At 39.5% G+C, this 17,498-nt stretch overlaps 1 protein-coding gene across 1 annotated transcript; it reads right to left on the reverse strand.

The window, feature by feature from the left end:
• Positions 1 to 70: 70 nt before the first annotated feature.
• Positions 71 to 17,076, reverse strand: LOC311007043 (very-long-chain (3R)-3-hydroxyacyl-CoA dehydratase-like). Its single transcript, XM_084000125.1, has 11 exons — positions 16,336 to 17,076; positions 14,733 to 14,778; positions 10,900 to 10,973; positions 9,755 to 9,919; positions 5,235 to 5,286; positions 4,974 to 5,084; positions 4,089 to 4,216; positions 3,180 to 3,292; positions 2,988 to 3,094; positions 2,743 to 2,874; positions 71 to 1,723 (listed from the first exon to the last, which is right to left on the reverse strand). Exons 1-11 carry the CDS (start codon positions 16,414 to 16,416, stop codon positions 1,647 to 1,649), a joined length of 1,086 nt encoding a protein of 361 aa, XP_083856251.1. The 5' UTR covers positions 16,417 to 17,076; the 3' UTR covers positions 71 to 1,646.
• Positions 17,077 to 17,498: the final 422 nt, after the last annotated feature.

The following is a 17,498-nucleotide window of genomic DNA, read 5'->3' on the forward strand; positions in this document are numbered from 1 at the left end:
GAACTTGGCTCAACAACACTAGTGACAAAAAGCACACATCACACCCCAAAATAGAAACTCTGATGCCAAACATTTTTATTTGTCAGGGGAAAAAAGTGTGAGTAGTTACAGTACTGTAAATGCAGCATTCGTCTGAATTTGCCTGCAGAAAGACTTTTGAAAAATGAAATAAATGAGAATGTACGTGTGCCTGTAAACTGTGTCTCCACTAAAACACACCTTTCCAAAAGATCACTGGGAAATAAATTAAAAGCAACAACTTCAGTAAAGACAAATAAATATGGACAAATAAAGAGAAGGCTCAGTGGTGGCGAGATTACAGGTGCAACAAATCTCTGACTTCACATCACACGATTTGAGAGTATGTACTTGACTGGGTTTTCATTCACACTTGCTGCAGCTTTAAACTAGACCAGAGTTTTACTGGGTAGAAAAAACTGTGTGGGTCACACACGTTTATGAAGTGAGTGCCTGTTACTTGTTTTGGCATTTTTCAATCAGTGTGAATCCTGTCCAAAAAAAGAACCTCAACATTAGTTTGCATTGCTTTGTTAATATTCAAAACAGTGAATGATTGACACCTTCATCCAAGGCTCAGTGTGAGGAAAGCACTTCTGAAACCAATTAACATTGAAGCTTTAAATGACACTTCAAAATGTCAGTTTTCATGCAAAAGCATCTGGATGTATCTTCCTACCAATACAAAAACCATTAAAAAAACAGTGTTTTCAGTTACAAACTTAAACTTGCACAAAAAAAGGAAGTAAGAACAATTTTTCAAATGCTCATGGTGTCTCAATGTACGTTCCAATGTCTTCTGATGAGACAATTTGGAGACAATGATATGAATTTGCTCGAGTCGTATCACAACCAAATGCTCAAATATTGCAGCGTCTTTGAACACACCACAATAGAGAGTTTCAAAACTGTTGACTTCCATTTGCAAGAACATGCAATAACACAGCAAAAGTCTAAAGACGGGGTTACACGTTGGCAGTAACAGATTTGTGATTTCTAATAAATAGGTAAAGACGGAATGTTTTTAAATTTAGTTTTGAAAATACAGGTCGGGATTTTGTAAATACTGTCAAAGATGTAAATATGATAAACCTGTTGCAGCAGTTTACAGAACGGCTCCCAAATGGTTTTTGTAACCCACATGATAACAGTAACTATATTTCCAATAATTAACCACCTTCCTCCTACATGTTCATGTAAATACGTAATGCATTTGTTTTCACCTTTGAGAATAGTGAAAAACCCCAACAAGAAAACAACAAATGGAAATGAAATGTGTGTCCTTCCATGGACAGTGACTGCAGGTTGACACCTCCGACACGGAAATCGTGATAAATCAGGACGTTTTCAGAGCAGAACCATGAAAACAACTCAAACTCAACAGCAGCACTGGATCAACTGTCCATTCAACAGGGATTAATACAGTAGAGCTGGTGCAGTATACAGGGCCTGGTCTGGAGATGGTGAATAGTTCGCCCAGAGGAGGGAAAAGATGACCAGTGCCCCGCCTTCAGGTCAGTGTGATGATGTGGGTGAGGGAGGATGAGAGAGGCCAAGAAGAAGAGAAGAGCTGCTTGATCTGAGTGGACGGCAGTTCCCGGTGAGTACAAACTGACTGTGCTGGCCACTTAGTGAACTTTCCTTTTCCTCGAGCGGTATCTTCTCCTCCTCTGCTTGTACAGGTGCCGGAAATTGATGAAGAGTCCTGGAGAGGAGAGGAAACATCTGTCACTTGGTTGTAATGTTTGTCTAGAGGAAGTGATTCCGTAACAATGCAGGAGTTGTTTCTCCATCAGCGCTGCTTTTCTAGGAAGATATTTACTCAAGTTTGATTCCAATGAAGTCGACAAACTAAAAGTACAATTTAGTATAGCTGAAGTAGAAGAAGGGTGAAGAATCAACTTGTTGATCAAGAAAATAATGCAGCCATTTTGATAATTAATAATTTCAACAATTTGCAAGAGGGAAGCTTGAAAACATATAGAAAAACTGAATTGATATTTTTAATATATCTTTGAAAAGTAACAATGTAAATAGAAAATTTACATTGGAATTGAAAGATGATGTGACAGTTGGTTGATTGAAGAAATAAACTGATCAAGTCCCTCTCTATCCAATATTCTTACTGCACCTGTGAATCCTTGTCTGTCTGTTCCTGACTAGAACATCAACATCTATCACTGCTCAAGATGTGTCCTCTTCAGAAGCGGATACTTAACCTGCTGTGCTCATGGGCCCATTGCCATAATCCCTTTAGTCATAGTAGTAGGTTCGTTACCTTTAATTGTCGGTGCAAGCTATTTGTAGAACAGTGGAGCAGAGCCGCGAGCTGCTCAGAGCTACGCTACGGAGGCTAATGGGATTTCTCGGTTTCCCTCATCAAACTCATCAAATACATACATTATTATCTCATAGCGTGGTGAATGTGCAGGTCACAACTTGTCCACAAAAGCGTTTTGGAGTTGTTGGATTGTGTATTTGATGAGTTTGATGAGGGAAACCAAGAATTCCCATGAGCCTCTGTAGCGTAGCTCTGAGCAGCTCGCGGTTCCGCTCCGCCATTCTAAAAATAGCTTGCACCGACAATTAAAGGTAACGAACCTACTCCTAAAACTATAGGGATTATGGTAATGGGCCAATTGGCAAAATGTTGAACTATCTCGTTAAGAAGACAATGGAGGCTGTATCAGAGTGGAAAATGCGGTGTCAGTGCGGATGTCTCACCCAGAAACATGAGGACCAGGTAGAGCTGCAGAGTGTAGGAGAAGCTCAAAGAGTGTCCCAGCACTGCAGGGAGGGGGATGCTGAACAGACGGGTCTCATCAAAGATGGGCAGTGACTGGATCACAGCCACCGCTGTGCACAAGTGAAGAACAACACACCGTCAGCAGCAACCACTATTAATGACTGTCGCAAACACTCATTTATGTCTCCATGTTATCAGTGGCCTTGACAGCCCAGTGACTAACCCTCAGCTACGACCCCCAGTGGGTACAGGGGGATCCACAGGCTGTATCTGAGCCACGTTAACAGCTTCCACTCGGTGCCGATGCAGGCCAGCATGTAGAAGGGGTACCTGGTGGAAGAGATGGATGGGCCAAATGTTAGAGCAGGAACAAAGTGAGTTCACCACAGAGAAGAGGGAGGTGACCCGAGCTGACCTGAAGATCTCAATGGTGCTCCAGAGGTAGAAGACGAAAAAGACGACGGGTTTGTTCTGCATCTCCTCCAGGCTGCCGAAGATGACGAACAGAATGACGTTCCTGCCCGCAACCTGCAACATCACACAGAAGAGGTTTCTCACCTTAAAATTCATGTTCATTACGAACCCACCACAGAGGAAATGTGTGTGTGTGTTCCATTTTAAAGAATAAAAAATGCCACAGCACTGTCAGTTCCTGCTGAGACAACCTTTTTACTATAAACCCCAGTTTTAACATGTCTTTGAAAACATACCTACACATTACAAAATAAGTAAATGAACTAATGGCCTATACTGTAAAACTTTTAAGATGGTAGACCTCTCTCAGGCTCGCCCCCCTCTCTCTCTATGCGCAACAACTTTATTGTTTTTTTGTCGCGGCTCACTTTCAGCAGTGAGTGACGCTGTGTAAGTGCAACTCCTGTGACCTGTCCCTGACCCGTCAAGCAGGGCGCCCACTCGCAATGTAGCCACTGATGTGTTCTTTTCCACAGCCGAATATTAATTTTCACAATCGAATCTCCTTTTTTTTTTTTTTAAATATTCAAATATATATTCGAATTTAGAATATATCCCTACATAATCAGCCCTAAGAGGAGCCTCACTGATCCGCACAGAGCCCCAACCTCCACCCCATCCATCACCTTCTGGATGAGCTGGGACACCAACCAGGCCTTTATCACCTAATGAGACAAGTCCCTGGAGGGAAGAGTGGAGGCTGCTGCAACATTCATTGTGTTGGGTTAATTACGTGGTATACACCAACACTATTTTACGATTAAGATGTTTCTTGAGTTCTTAACTTCATGGCTTTGCATGTAAAGATGACAATGAATAATGTTCCAGGTCATCATATCCTGTGTTTTACCTGTATCATAGCTGGGAAAAATCCAGTCTTAACCAGTCCCAACAGGGGATTAATGACCTCGAGCAAGGCCATCATCTGACAGAAGTACATCATATCAGCTGTGGTGTGGAAGGTATCGTAGAATGAGTCTGAGGAGACAAGAGAGAAACAAACAGCACATTGCATGAGCCACTATCCATTAGGCTCATCATTTGCAAAACAAATCCAGGCGGTGTACAGTCGTGTTCCTGTTTCTATTCAAAGGATCTCATTAGTGAATAGCCCCTCACAAACAGAAACCACACACCCGTGTTTGTTTTCCATTATTGCACAGTGGTACTAATTGTGTTTGCATCTTTTTTGTATTTGTGTTAACACTCAAGTGACAACCATCCTCCAGTTTTTGTCCATGAAATTAAAAGAGGTCAGTTGCTCCAGTTTTAATCTCACTGTGTCGCTCTACAGTCGGCCCATTCTGCTGCTCCTCGCTCTCACTTTTACCTTCATCTGTGTGATGCACTGAATAAAGCACAAAAATAATATAAGTGACAACATATAAACTGTGACAGATTACCTGTTGCGTGTCTGCAAGCTCAGTTTTAGTGCTCGCTGAATGAACTATGTCAGATAATAGCCGCTGTTTGAAAGACAGGAAGTCGATCCTATTATGTGAGGTACGTTGTTTGCTTGGCAATAATTTGAAGTACACATGATTTGTATTCAACATTAAACACACAAAACCACACTCATATTCCTCTGAAAAATTAATAGGTTTCAAATCCAGAACTGAATCATTATTATAGATCCTGTCTCCCAAGTTCTGGATAATATTCCCAAATACATGGAACATGCAGGTGATGAAAACTTTGTCACTTTGTTTGTTGTATTTAGCTTTTGGAAACAAACCTTGACCAAGAATGAAGAGTCGAACAGTCATGTTGACAAAGATCCAGGAGAATCCCAGGAACTGCACGAGGTTGTACATAAACAAGTAGCCTCTCTTCAGACCGAGGAAGGCTGAGGAAACACAACAAAACGTCTTCAATAACACACCTGCACTAAACCTCCTTAAGGAAAGAAGATGTCAACTTATCCAATTAGAAAGTTTGACACATCTGTGAGGGTGAGGGGGGGGGGGGGGGGGGGTGTTTGGTTGTTGTGACTCACGGTCTTTACGCACTCTCGACTCCACACTTATCCTGTTTATCTTCTCCTCCTCCTGCAAAAAAAAAACACACCATCAAATCTCAGCATACAGCTTATACGTCTTCGGTTGCTTTAATTACTCTGAAATGATGAATGACTTCACTGTTTGATGCTTTACATTAAAACAAAATCAGCTGGGAGAAGTGGAAACATTTACAAACCAAAACTAGAGTCGAAATTTACACATGTATGGCAAGCGGATTTAACATTTAACAGCCGAGTTTGGCTATCCGGAATTAACATTGTAGATATCAACAACATCTTTCTGACTTGTCGTAATTACATTTTGAATAGTTGGACTTTTCACTCAAGATATCTGTAATTCAGTTTTTCATAATCAAAAAGAACATTTCAGATATCTGCAACTACATTCTTCCTATCCACAATAGTCATTTCAGATCCACAACTACATTCTTCTTAGGACAAATGACGTCACTTTTGCCATTCATGTGTATGGGGTTTGTCATTACACATATCAATTCAATTGCAGATATCCGCTATGTGAATTACAGATATCTGAATTACGACTATTCCAGTTTGAGATATCTTCAATGTCATTTTGACTAGTCATAATTCCATTTACAGATATTTACAACGTCATTTCGCCCAGTCAAAACTTAAAGCAGAAGTAAGCGGAATGTTTGTGTTAATATAAGTCTTAAATATAGTAAGGGCAACATATGAAAATCTGGGAACTAAATCCTTACCAAGAAATTTCTTCACAATTGTCTTTAGGAACGTGCGTAGTATCATGTCTTAAAATGTTGAAATTGAACTCCCGTGGGAAACCCCCTAAAAAACGACTCAAAGTTGGGGTACCCCGTAACTGGATTTTTGAACATTCCGAAATGTTAAATTTGGCCTTAAGAAACTTGTGAGGGGTCAAACTAGGGTTTTTTCATGATTCTGAGTTGATCGCAAACATTAGTTTTACACCCAAAACACTCCTTGGTGGAGAAAAAAACAGCCACACCCACTTTTCTTGTTCATCGGAAACCCTACTACCACCAATAGAATGTTGGTGCAGAGAAGCCATTCCATTCATTATCATTGCAGAGGTTGTGTTACATAATACTACTAAATACTCAATATAATATAACTTTTATTCTACCCTTTTTTCTATAGGACATTATACAGACCCTCCAGGATTTTATGATGTCACGATTGCAACTATTAATGCAAATTCAATCATGAATTCTTTGGCCTTGCCACTGCAACTTTTCAGCAAATTTGCTATCATAGACCGCTGTGGCTAGCTGTTTTCAGCTGTGGCCACAGTGTTTCCACTTTCCATTTCCATTTTATTTGCGAAGTGTTTTTATTAGTTATTATAGATAGATAGATATTATATATTACTAGTTATTGTTTTCATATAACATTACGTTTTATGCGGATCGGGAGCGAGAGAGAAGGAAAGAAATCAGATGCACACCAGATTTCACATACCAGTAAAAACGGAAACATAGCCCCCCCACACACACACACACACACACACACACACACACACACACACACACACACACACACACACACACACACACACACACACACACACACACACACACACACACACACACACACACACACACACACACACACACACACACACACACACACACACACACACACACACACACACACACACCACACACACACACACACACACACACACACACCTGCCTATCTCTATAATGCATTATTATCATACTTATAATGACTTATAATGCAGTTATAGCACTGTATAACTATAGTTATAAACACTCATAAATGATCATAATGCTTTATAACAACAATAATCATAACACACTATAAAGCATTTTATCATGACTTATAAGGTCAGGTATTATGTTATAATTGTTAGTAACTCATTGACAATGACCACATCGATAATGCATTATAAATATAGTTATAATGTGTTACAATTGGCTTATAAACATGTATAACTATCATAATAAACACTCATAAATGATCATAAGGCTTTATAACAATAAGCATAACACATCATAGAGCATTATAACTCTATTATAATACTTAACCTTAAGCCATTATAAAATGCTCTATAATGTGTTATGCTAAATGTTATAAAGCCTTATGATCATTTATGAGTGTTTATAATGATGGTTATACACTTTTATAAGACAATTATAACACATCATAACTATATTTATAATGTATTATCGATATGGGCATTGTCAGCGAGTTACTAACAATTATAACGTATTATACCTAAGTCACAATAAAATGCTTTATAGTGTGTTATGATTATTGTTATAAAGTATTATGATCATTTATGAATGTTTATAATTGTAGTTATACAATGCTATAACCACATTATAACTCATTATAAGTATGGTTATAATGCATTATAGAGATAGGCATCAAAGTCTTACCAAAATGGTTATTAGTTGGCTAACAGTAAATAATATGGTTAGTAAGCCAACTCCAATGTGTGACTGAATCTGATGACCATCTGACCATTTTATTTTCCTAAATGCTAGCTGACTGCTCCATTAGCTATCAAACTAGGAAAACATGGTGTAGGCCTATTGTCATCACGAGGATTTTTGCAGTTAGGTTTAGGCGGTGATCTACTATACTCAATAGAATACATTAGAGATAAAGTAAGCTATTCCTGTGCATGACAGAGGTTTTCTTTAATGTCACAAAAAACTTCTACTATTACTACTGAATACTTAATATAACTATATTCTACCTTTTTCCATTGTTGGACATTAATCTAGCACACACGTCAATCTCATGTCAAAAACCTGGGGGCCAGATCTGTCCAGCGATACACTTTTATATGGCCTTTAAGAAAAATATTATGTTATGTAATAATGGCCCACCAATATAGCATTCACATTACTCACATTACAAATCCCATAATACACTACAAGCTAACAGCTACCATACGGTCATGACCAAGCAATAGGCCCAAGCTGGAATGAACAAGTTTGTGACACACTGCAACATCTTTTTCCATTCTTCAAAAACGACCTCTTAGAGCCTGGATGCTCTATGGAGATTGATGCTCAGTGTGTGTGCAGATTAACATTATCATGTTTGCAATCAATGTAGCACCACTGTGTATTTTTTGTGCTTTTCCTATCTTCATTTCGAACAAACTTGTTTCAGTTGTTGCTGGTATGTGAAATCTGGTGCATGTCCACTCTGTCTTTTCTCTCTCGCCGCTTGCTACCGATCTGCATAATAAATGACATTTATAATAACTTTTTAAATAAATTTAGCAACACCACAAAATCCTGGAGGGTCTGTATAATGTCCTATAGAAAAAAGGGTAGAATAAAAGTTATATTATATTGAGTATTTAGTAGTATTATGTGACACAACCTCTGCAATGATAATGAATGGAATGGCTTCTCTGCACCAACATTCTATTGGTGGTAGTAGGGTTTCCGATGAACAAGAAAAGTGGGTGTGGCTGTTTTTTTCTCCACCAAGGAGTGTTTTGGGTGTAAAACTAATGTTTGCGATCAACTCAGAATCATGAAAAACCCCTAGTTTGACCCCTCACAAGTTTCTTAAGGCCAAATTTAACATTTCGGAATGTTCAAAAATCCAGTTACGGGGTACCCCAACTTTGAGTCGTTTTTTAGGGGGTTTCCCACGGGAGTTCAATTTCAACATTTTAAGACATGATACTACGCACGTTCCTAAAGACAATTGTGAAGAAATTTCTTGGTAAGGATTTAGTTCCCAGATTGGTCAAATATCTGCTAAAATGCCCTTACTAATAGTTATATCTTCCGACAGCAATCACTTATATAGAGTGATTGGTCCGAAACACGGGTCGGTCAGTCACTCTGCTCTGCTGTAAGCCGAAGAGAAAACTTCTTGTATACTTCCTTGTATCCTACAACCTTTATCCAATGAGGAGAGAGAACGGCATGAAGGGCTGTGTGTGCAGCCAAGGGATGCGCGTGAATGTGGTGACGTAGGGACGAGGACCAATAGATCCATGACGAGGGCGGGGGCTGCTAACTCCATAGGCTGACAAAAAGTTAGCCAAAACGACTGGATCGCTTATTTCTGCTTTAATTTAAGATATCTGAAAAGGGGCATGTAGATATCTTTAATTGAGGTGAATTAAATATATCTTGAACTGGAATTATGACTAGTCAGAATCAAATTGTAGAATCGCAAACTGGAATTAGTACCAGTCGTTATTCAGTTACAGATATCCATAATTCACATAGCGAATATCTGCAACTGAATTATAGATATCTGTAATGACAAACCCCGTACACATGAATGGCAAAAGTGACGTCATTTGTCCTAGGAAGAATGTAGTTGTGGATATCTGAAATGACAATTGTGGATATGAAGAATGTAGTTGCGGATATCGGAAATATTGTTTTTGACTAGGCAAATCTGAATTATAGATATCTGCAACACGTATCCAGTCTGTCTTTTACATGTTAAAATGGCTTGCCATACACATGCGGTTTTAGAGTGTTTACTTTAGCCTGCAGCTCCATCTCAGCGTCGGACTCGTCCAGCCAGCGGTCAAAGTCAGGAGCTAGAAACAGAGGCTTCTTCTCCTGCTGCGTCAGCCGGTCCCACCAGCGCTCCTCCTGCTTCTTGATCTTGATGTCGACCTGACGCTGCGTGGACCTGTGGTTGATCTGGAGTTCACCATGTTGGACGAACGCATAGAGTTAGGAAATCATACAGGGTTTCTGAAGATATGTTACAGATGGCTACAGACAGACAGAAAACTAGGCTGGTGAAAGGGCACGTAGCTTTGTGACACGTACAACAAATAACCATCACCTGGCACAAAATTGAATCTAGTCTGTGTCTATTCTAGTTAGGGGTGGAATGAATTAAAACCTGCTTTCTCCTTGTCTCCCAAATACATTCACAGGTAGTAGAGTGGAGGAAAGTGTAGCAGTTAATCAAGCCTCACTTCAGCTAGGAGCCGTTTTCCAATCAGCGCTGGCCTTGACTTGACTGCAGCCGTTTCCAGCAGGTCCTCCTACCCAATCAGTGCCATGATGTATTATCATGCAGTCTCTCACATAGTGCTCTTGTGATAAGAGGTGGCAAAAGAAATAGGAAATGTGCTAAATGTGTAAGAATGCTTGGCAGAATATAGTAAAGAATCTGTAATTTGTTACATTTTTATCTTAAATATTTATTTCCAGGTTTCCTGAACAGATAGGAGGTTGTGGGCAGAGGACACTTACATCTGCACCTACCTCCCTAACACCACAACAATCTGTCTTTGACAGATAAGACAATGAGAGGTAATGCATTAATAATAAATAATCAGACAATATAGGGGAATACACTGAGCCAGTGATGGACCTTGTGCACAGGCTCTGTTTTTACCTGTGTCTGCTGGTCTGTTTACTTCTCAGCAGGACCATGCAGTAAGTATTGAATGAATGTGGTGGAGGGGTGTAGGGTGGACCGAAGAACCCATTAACCCATTTGGTGTAGATCAGGTTACAGGCCCGGAGCCAGCAATTTCTTTCATCACTTCCCTCTACATTGCTTGTAGGGCAGGTTTTCAACATTGTCAGCAATTTCTCAGGAAGTGAGTGTTTGGATCTTTTTCACCGCTGATACAAAAAAGACCTAAGACATAAAAGATCAATACCTCAGGTCTGACAGGATGCAGAAACTCCAAACTGAACTCGTATTCATTATCCCCCTTAGCGCCGTGGCCCTGTGCTGTGGAACAATATGAAGATTACAGTTTTACATTATGATAACATTAGAGTTTTCATTGTGTTTATGCTGTTCCTTTCATTTGTGTAATAGTGGGGCAGATAACTGTAATAATCGTTCACTTCTGGAAACAAGCACCAAAATTGGCACACATACTCCTTAGGGATTGCTCTTTTGATAAAACCCGTTAGCCACCTAAAAATTAAAGATGGCAGCCATTTTTCAAGATGGCCGCCATTGAATATACAGTAAAATTGCATTTCGGAATACAATCGCAAAGACTTGTCCTATTTTAATGATCTTAGTATCAAATAATACATTTTTCACTATGCAGAATCCAAATTTGGACCCATGGACTTACTCACTGGCTTCCTTGTACCATATATCAGTCCTGGAGTCCTAATATTATGCTAAATTAGAGGTTAATTATGTCTGACTCGGCTAAAATGCACGGTAGTCTATATCGTAGTAGTGTTAGAGGTTTAGTATGTGTAGCATATTCCTGTACTAGGCTTCCAAGCTGGATATGACACAATTAGGTGTGTATGTGTGTGTAGGCCCCCACATACTAGACTCCGCGGACTCAATGCAGACCCAAAGCGAATACAGTAATATTGCATTTCGGAATACAATTGCAAAGACTTGTCCTATTTGAATGATCTTGGTGTCAAATAATACATTTTTCACTATGTAGAATCTGAATTTTCATGTTAAAAAATGTCGGGGGGAGTCTTGTACTCCTGGCAGGGTTACCCAAGCCGAACAGGTCGAAGAGTACAGACTAGACAAAGAGTGATCCCCCGTCGCTATTAGTCAAGTCAAGTCAAGTCAAGTCAATTTTATTTCTAGAGCACATTTAAAAACAACAGGTGTTGACCAAAGTGCTTTACATACAAGATTAATTCAAACAAAGACGGGACAGACACAAAGAAACATTAAAAACAACAAGTGAGGGGGAATGATGGTATGATGGTATGGGAGGTTCCAATGAGACTGAATTAAAAGCCAGAGAGAAGAGATAAGTTTTTAGCTGAGTTTTAGATGTCTGTGGAGGGTGAAGATCTGATTGTTTGTGGGAGACTATTCCATAGTTTGGGACCAATAACTGAAAAGACTCTGTCACCTCTTGTTTTTAGTTTTGTAGGTGGGATGAACAGCAATGACTTGTCAGTGGATCTGAGCAGACGAGAGGTAGAGTAGGGGATGAGGAGTTCTGAAATATAATCAGGTGCTAATCCATGCAATGCTTTAAAAACAAATAAAAGTATCTTAAAATGAATCCTATATTTAACAGGTAACCAGTGAAGTGTGGCCAATATAGGAGAGATATGGTTGATCTTTCTGGTACCAGTGATGAGTCTTGCTGCTGCATTTTGGATTAACTGTAAACGGGATAGGGCTGATTGGGTGATTCCGGAGTAGAGAGAATTACAGTAGTCTAGTCAGGAGGAAATTAAGGCGTGAACCATTCCAAATCTTTGGCTGACAGGAATGATTTGACTTTTGCAATGGATCTTAGACAGAAGAAGCTTGTGCTGCTGACTACTGAATTTATGTGTTTGTCGAATTTAAATCCAGAGTCAAAGATGACACCAAGGTTTTTTGCATGTGGTTTTAAATGTGAAGACAGAGGACCAAGAGCACTGATGATGGAGGAGGAAGTCTCTGTGGGGCCAAAAACTAGGAGCTCAGTTTTATTTTGATTGAGCTGAAGGAAACTTTGAGCTATCCAAGATTTGATGTCCTTTATGCATAGTAATAGTGCACTGATACTACCCAAGTCAGATATTTTCAACGGGAGATGTAACTGTGAATCATCGGCATAACAGTGGTAAGAGATATTGTATTTTCTTATCGAGCCCAGAGGAAGCATGTATAAAAAGAATAAAATAGGTCCTAAGATGGAGCCTTGTGGAACCCCACAAGGGATGGATGCAGAGGAAGAGTACATATTGTGCATTTGGACAGAGGCTGATCGACCTTTGAGATATGAGGAAAACCACTGAAGGGCCATTCCCTGGATACCAACAAGATGTTCTAGGTGGTCTTAGAGGATGGGGTGGTCTACAGTATTGAAAGCTGCTGAAAGATTTAATAGAATCAAGATGCAATGATCACCAGAGTCTAGAGATGTCAATCATTACTAACCCTCACCTGGCTGGCAGTGAGAGTAATAGACCTGGAGTTGCAACATGGTTGACTAGGTTTTGGAGCCTCACATAGAAATGAGGTGGAGAACATTATTGGCCAATGATCAGACAGAACATACAGTAACTATTGACTTGAACAATCAGGTCAGGGAGACCAGATGTTAAAATCAAGTCAAGAGTATGACCATGCACATGAGTAGGTTCTGTGACAGACTGGGTAAGATTGAAAGACTCAATTACATGCAGAAAATGACAGGTAAGTGCATTAGAAGGACAGCAGACATGGATGTTGAAGTCACCTAGAATTCGTACATTGTCAGAATTAATGAGCACTGATGATAAAAAGTGGGAAAATTCTTCAATGAATGATTTGTTAAATTTAGAGGGGCTATATATGAGTACACAGAGTACTGGAATTGATCTTTCAATCTTACACACCATATATTCAACGCTTGTGTAATCATTAGTTGAGAAAAGTTTACAGTTAAAATTTTACTTAAAAACCATAGCAAGTCCTCCTCCCTGGCCAGTGGTGTGTGGTGAGTTAAGAAATGTAAAATTTGGAGGACACAATGCAGAAAAGGAGCTGATATCACCAGGTCTTTGTCAGGTTTCAGTAAGACATAAGGAGTCCAGGTTGTGAGTTGAAATAAAGTAATTTAGAATGAGACTTTAGTTTGAGAGTGATCTGACATTGATGAGTGACATTTGAGTCACAGCACTTGTAGTAGTAGTAGTATGGAGAAATGTACAAGGGTTTAACACAGATGGGTTTAACACAGATGGGCCAGGATAAGCAGCTGAAGGCCTAATGCTGATCAGGTTGTTGTGATTTTGTGGAGATCTACCAGGGACACTATGATTTGACATGGAGCTGGTGATGACTACATGTAATCTACACTAGATGCTAAGCTTATTAGACAGCACTGATAAATGGTATAAGTAGGCCAGTGAGTAAGTCCATGGGTCCAAATTCAGATTCTACATAGTGAAAAATGTATTATTTGACACCAAGATCATTCAAATAGGACAAGTCTTTGCAATTGTATTCCGAAATGCAATATTACTGTATCCGCTTTGGGTCTGCATTGAGTCCGCGGAGTCTAGTATGTGGGGGCCTACACACACATACACACCTAATTGTGTCATATCCAGCTTGGAAGCCTAGTACAGGAATATGCTACACATACTAAACCTCTAACACTACTACGATATACACTACCGTGCATTTTAGCCGAGTCAGACATAATTAACCTCTAATTTAGCATAATATTAGGATTCCAGGACTGATATATGGTACAAGGAAGCCAGTGAGTAAGTCCATGGGTCCAAATTTGGATTCTGCATAGTGAAAAATGTATTATTTGATACCAAGATCATTAAAATAGGACAAGTCTTTGCGATTGTATTCCGAAATGCAATTTTACTGTATATTCAATGGCGGCCATCTTGAAAAATGGCCGCCATCTTTAATTTTTAGGTGGCTAACGGGTTTTATCAAAAGAGCAATCCCTAAGGAGTATGTGTGCCAATTTTGGTGCTTGTTTCCAGAAGTGAACGATTCTTTTGTAATTTTGCAGTTATCTGCCCCACTATAAATGTAGATACAAACCTCTGAAGTGAAGTGTGTTGTTTTCTTCAAGATTGATGTCAAGGTTCTGAAAACACAAAAGACCTAAGATCAAAACAAACCTGACACACACAAAGTAAATACTAGGAGGTGGAGATTAAAGGAGAAGTCAAGTGATATTCTACATTTTCTTACTGTCAATAAATTCCACATAAAAAAGAGAGGGGATTCTGATATTTTGTCAATACTCATTGATATACATGGGCCCAATATGTGTAACATGACAGGTGTTCCTCTGCTGGCCTGTTTCAGTTGCCTCACTCCTCAGAGACTAAACAAGACCCAGAACTCCCAGTAAAAGCCATGCATCTTTTATAAGGCAGTAATCTAGCAGATGCAGGATGTGGATGAAGTCTGAACCTGCAAATACAGAGAGGAAGGAGAACCTGTGTTTCATGTTACTGATGCAAACACAGGTTCTCTCAAAACCTGTCCACAACTTACATTATTCTCAATACAAATTGTTACCGATTGGCACAAATGATTAGCACTTCACTTTAACGCAATGTTAAAAACTGTGGAGTGAAACAAAAAGACAATGCAGTCAGAATAAAACTGTAACTAATAGCTGTTATTCTAGAGTAATTCAGAAATCATAAAGGCAGGTGTTAGTGTTTTGAATTGTTCATTTACAAACTCAATGATATTTGGTCCAAAACATGGCAACCAGATTACATCACACCAGTTTTAGCTGCACTAAAATTCCACTTTTATCATACATTTTTAAACACTGCGTGGTTTGGCTCCAAGCTGCCTCTCTAAACTCTATGATCTGAACTATGTGCTGCTGCCTGTGTTGTAACCTGAGGTGCTCTGGTTGTATCCAGGTCCAGGTTGATGACAAAGGGAGATAAAGCCATTGCCTCAGGTGAACCTCAGGTTAGCTGGCTCACTGACCTCTGTTGAATGTCTAATTAAAACTAACTTTTACAGAGAGGCTTCTTTTTAACCGGTTAGACAACTAGTGGTGCTCCTATTTTGTATTGTTCTCTGTTGGGCTCGTTCATGCTGTGTCTTATTGTTTTTAAATTGCTTAGCATGGGTCACAGGATTTTTACTGTTTATATGGTTGTTGCTGTTTCCTTTTTGTCTTTATTTACTTTATTTTACGTGTACAGGCACCTTGTAACTTTGTTAGAAATTCCTCTTCGCCATTATCATTAGGCTATTTCCAATAATGACAATATGCAAAAACGTTAAATGACCCGGATGCCAGATAATAAACGTCTGTCAGCGCTGTAATTGTGTTATTTGTGCCACCAGTAAATATAAAGGCCTACGTTACCAAAAAAAGGAACATACGGTAGTCTTTTTTTTTTTTTTTTAGCCTTCACAAAGCAACATAGATAAATGTAGCCTCCTTGAGCTGTGGGTAGGCTACATCGCCACTTAGCTAACAGTGAGGCTAACTGTATCTGCTGCACATCACATTATTAAAGTAAGTTACGCACACTGCGATGAGAAAAAATGGACAAGAGGCATTTAAATGCGCCACCGGAGCCTTTGATAGACTGGTGTGTGTAGGTTGAGGCTGTGTAGGTGAGCAGCCGGTTGGATGCTGGGGACTTGTCCCACTGTACAGTACCTTGGCATCGCTCAGCTCCACGCGCAGATAAACGTCTCCGTGTCTCTGGGCCCAGTACACGTGGGGAGTCAGGCTCGGCATCGTCACTCCGTGGGTTCTGGTGTCAACATGCCACAACACGGGGAGACTCTACTCTGATGGATGAAGCCCCCGTCTGAAGCTCTGAAGGTCTGCACACACAACACAACACTACACAACACAACACGGTGGATATCCGACTAGGTGAGGATGGAACATACTTCCGGGAGGAGGTCGCTCGAGGATTTCAAAATAAGACACTAATGTTCAGCTTCAAAATAAAAGGTTATTTTCCCCAAATGTCAAATAATGGACAAAGGTGGACATAATAACTCTTTGGGGGGATACTTTTATTATAAAGGTTAACAAAAACAAGCTCAAATTAATAAGAACTGGTCTTGTTACAGCAAACAAATACATAATGCCTTTACTGTCATTACACAAAGTGCAACCAGATTAAATTGCCACTCTTGGAAATGCAGAAAGCACAAAAAAAATACATACAGGTAAGTAAAATAGTGTAGAAATATATGTGCATCTTACTAAATAAAATAAATTAAACTAAAAGGAGTGCAAATTATTAATTGAAAGAGTGGGGTAGGGTTGGGAAAGTAAAGTGTGTAACTGCCACTGCTATTGCAGATTAGTGCTATCAAAAATGATTGATGACCTTTCGCTCTTTTGTGGAATTTAATCTAAACTGTATTTTCTATTTTGTATGATACATGGCCTACATCTTTCGTTATGTAAATTGCATATATTAATTTACGTTTTTAGAATTAAAATACTAGAGTCTTCTGTTGACTGTCTCAGCAAAAATAAAAATTATTTAATTGAGATGAACAGACTGCAACTTTAGTAATTAAAAACAGATGCTGACAAAGCAGAACTAGGCTACTTATTCTCATTTATAGGTGAGTGATTTATAGGTATTGAAAATATTCATTTTTAACAGATTTGTTTGTCGCACCCCCACGTTCATTCACGTCATTAAAAACCACGAACAGGCATCTCGACAGCTCTACGGTACGACCTCAGCAGAGGCACTTGAACGCACCACCGTCGAAAACTTCCACATTCCCTGTGGGATTTTCTTTAATAACAAATGTCCGCCCAGGTCGTTTGGACCGTGTTACCGGCTGGAT

This window comes from Trachurus trachurus, assembly GCF_905171665.1.
Source record: "Trachurus trachurus genome assembly, chromosome: 3".
In the NCBI taxonomy this organism is placed as follows: Eukaryota; Metazoa; Chordata; class Actinopteri; order Carangiformes; family Carangidae; genus Trachurus; species Trachurus trachurus.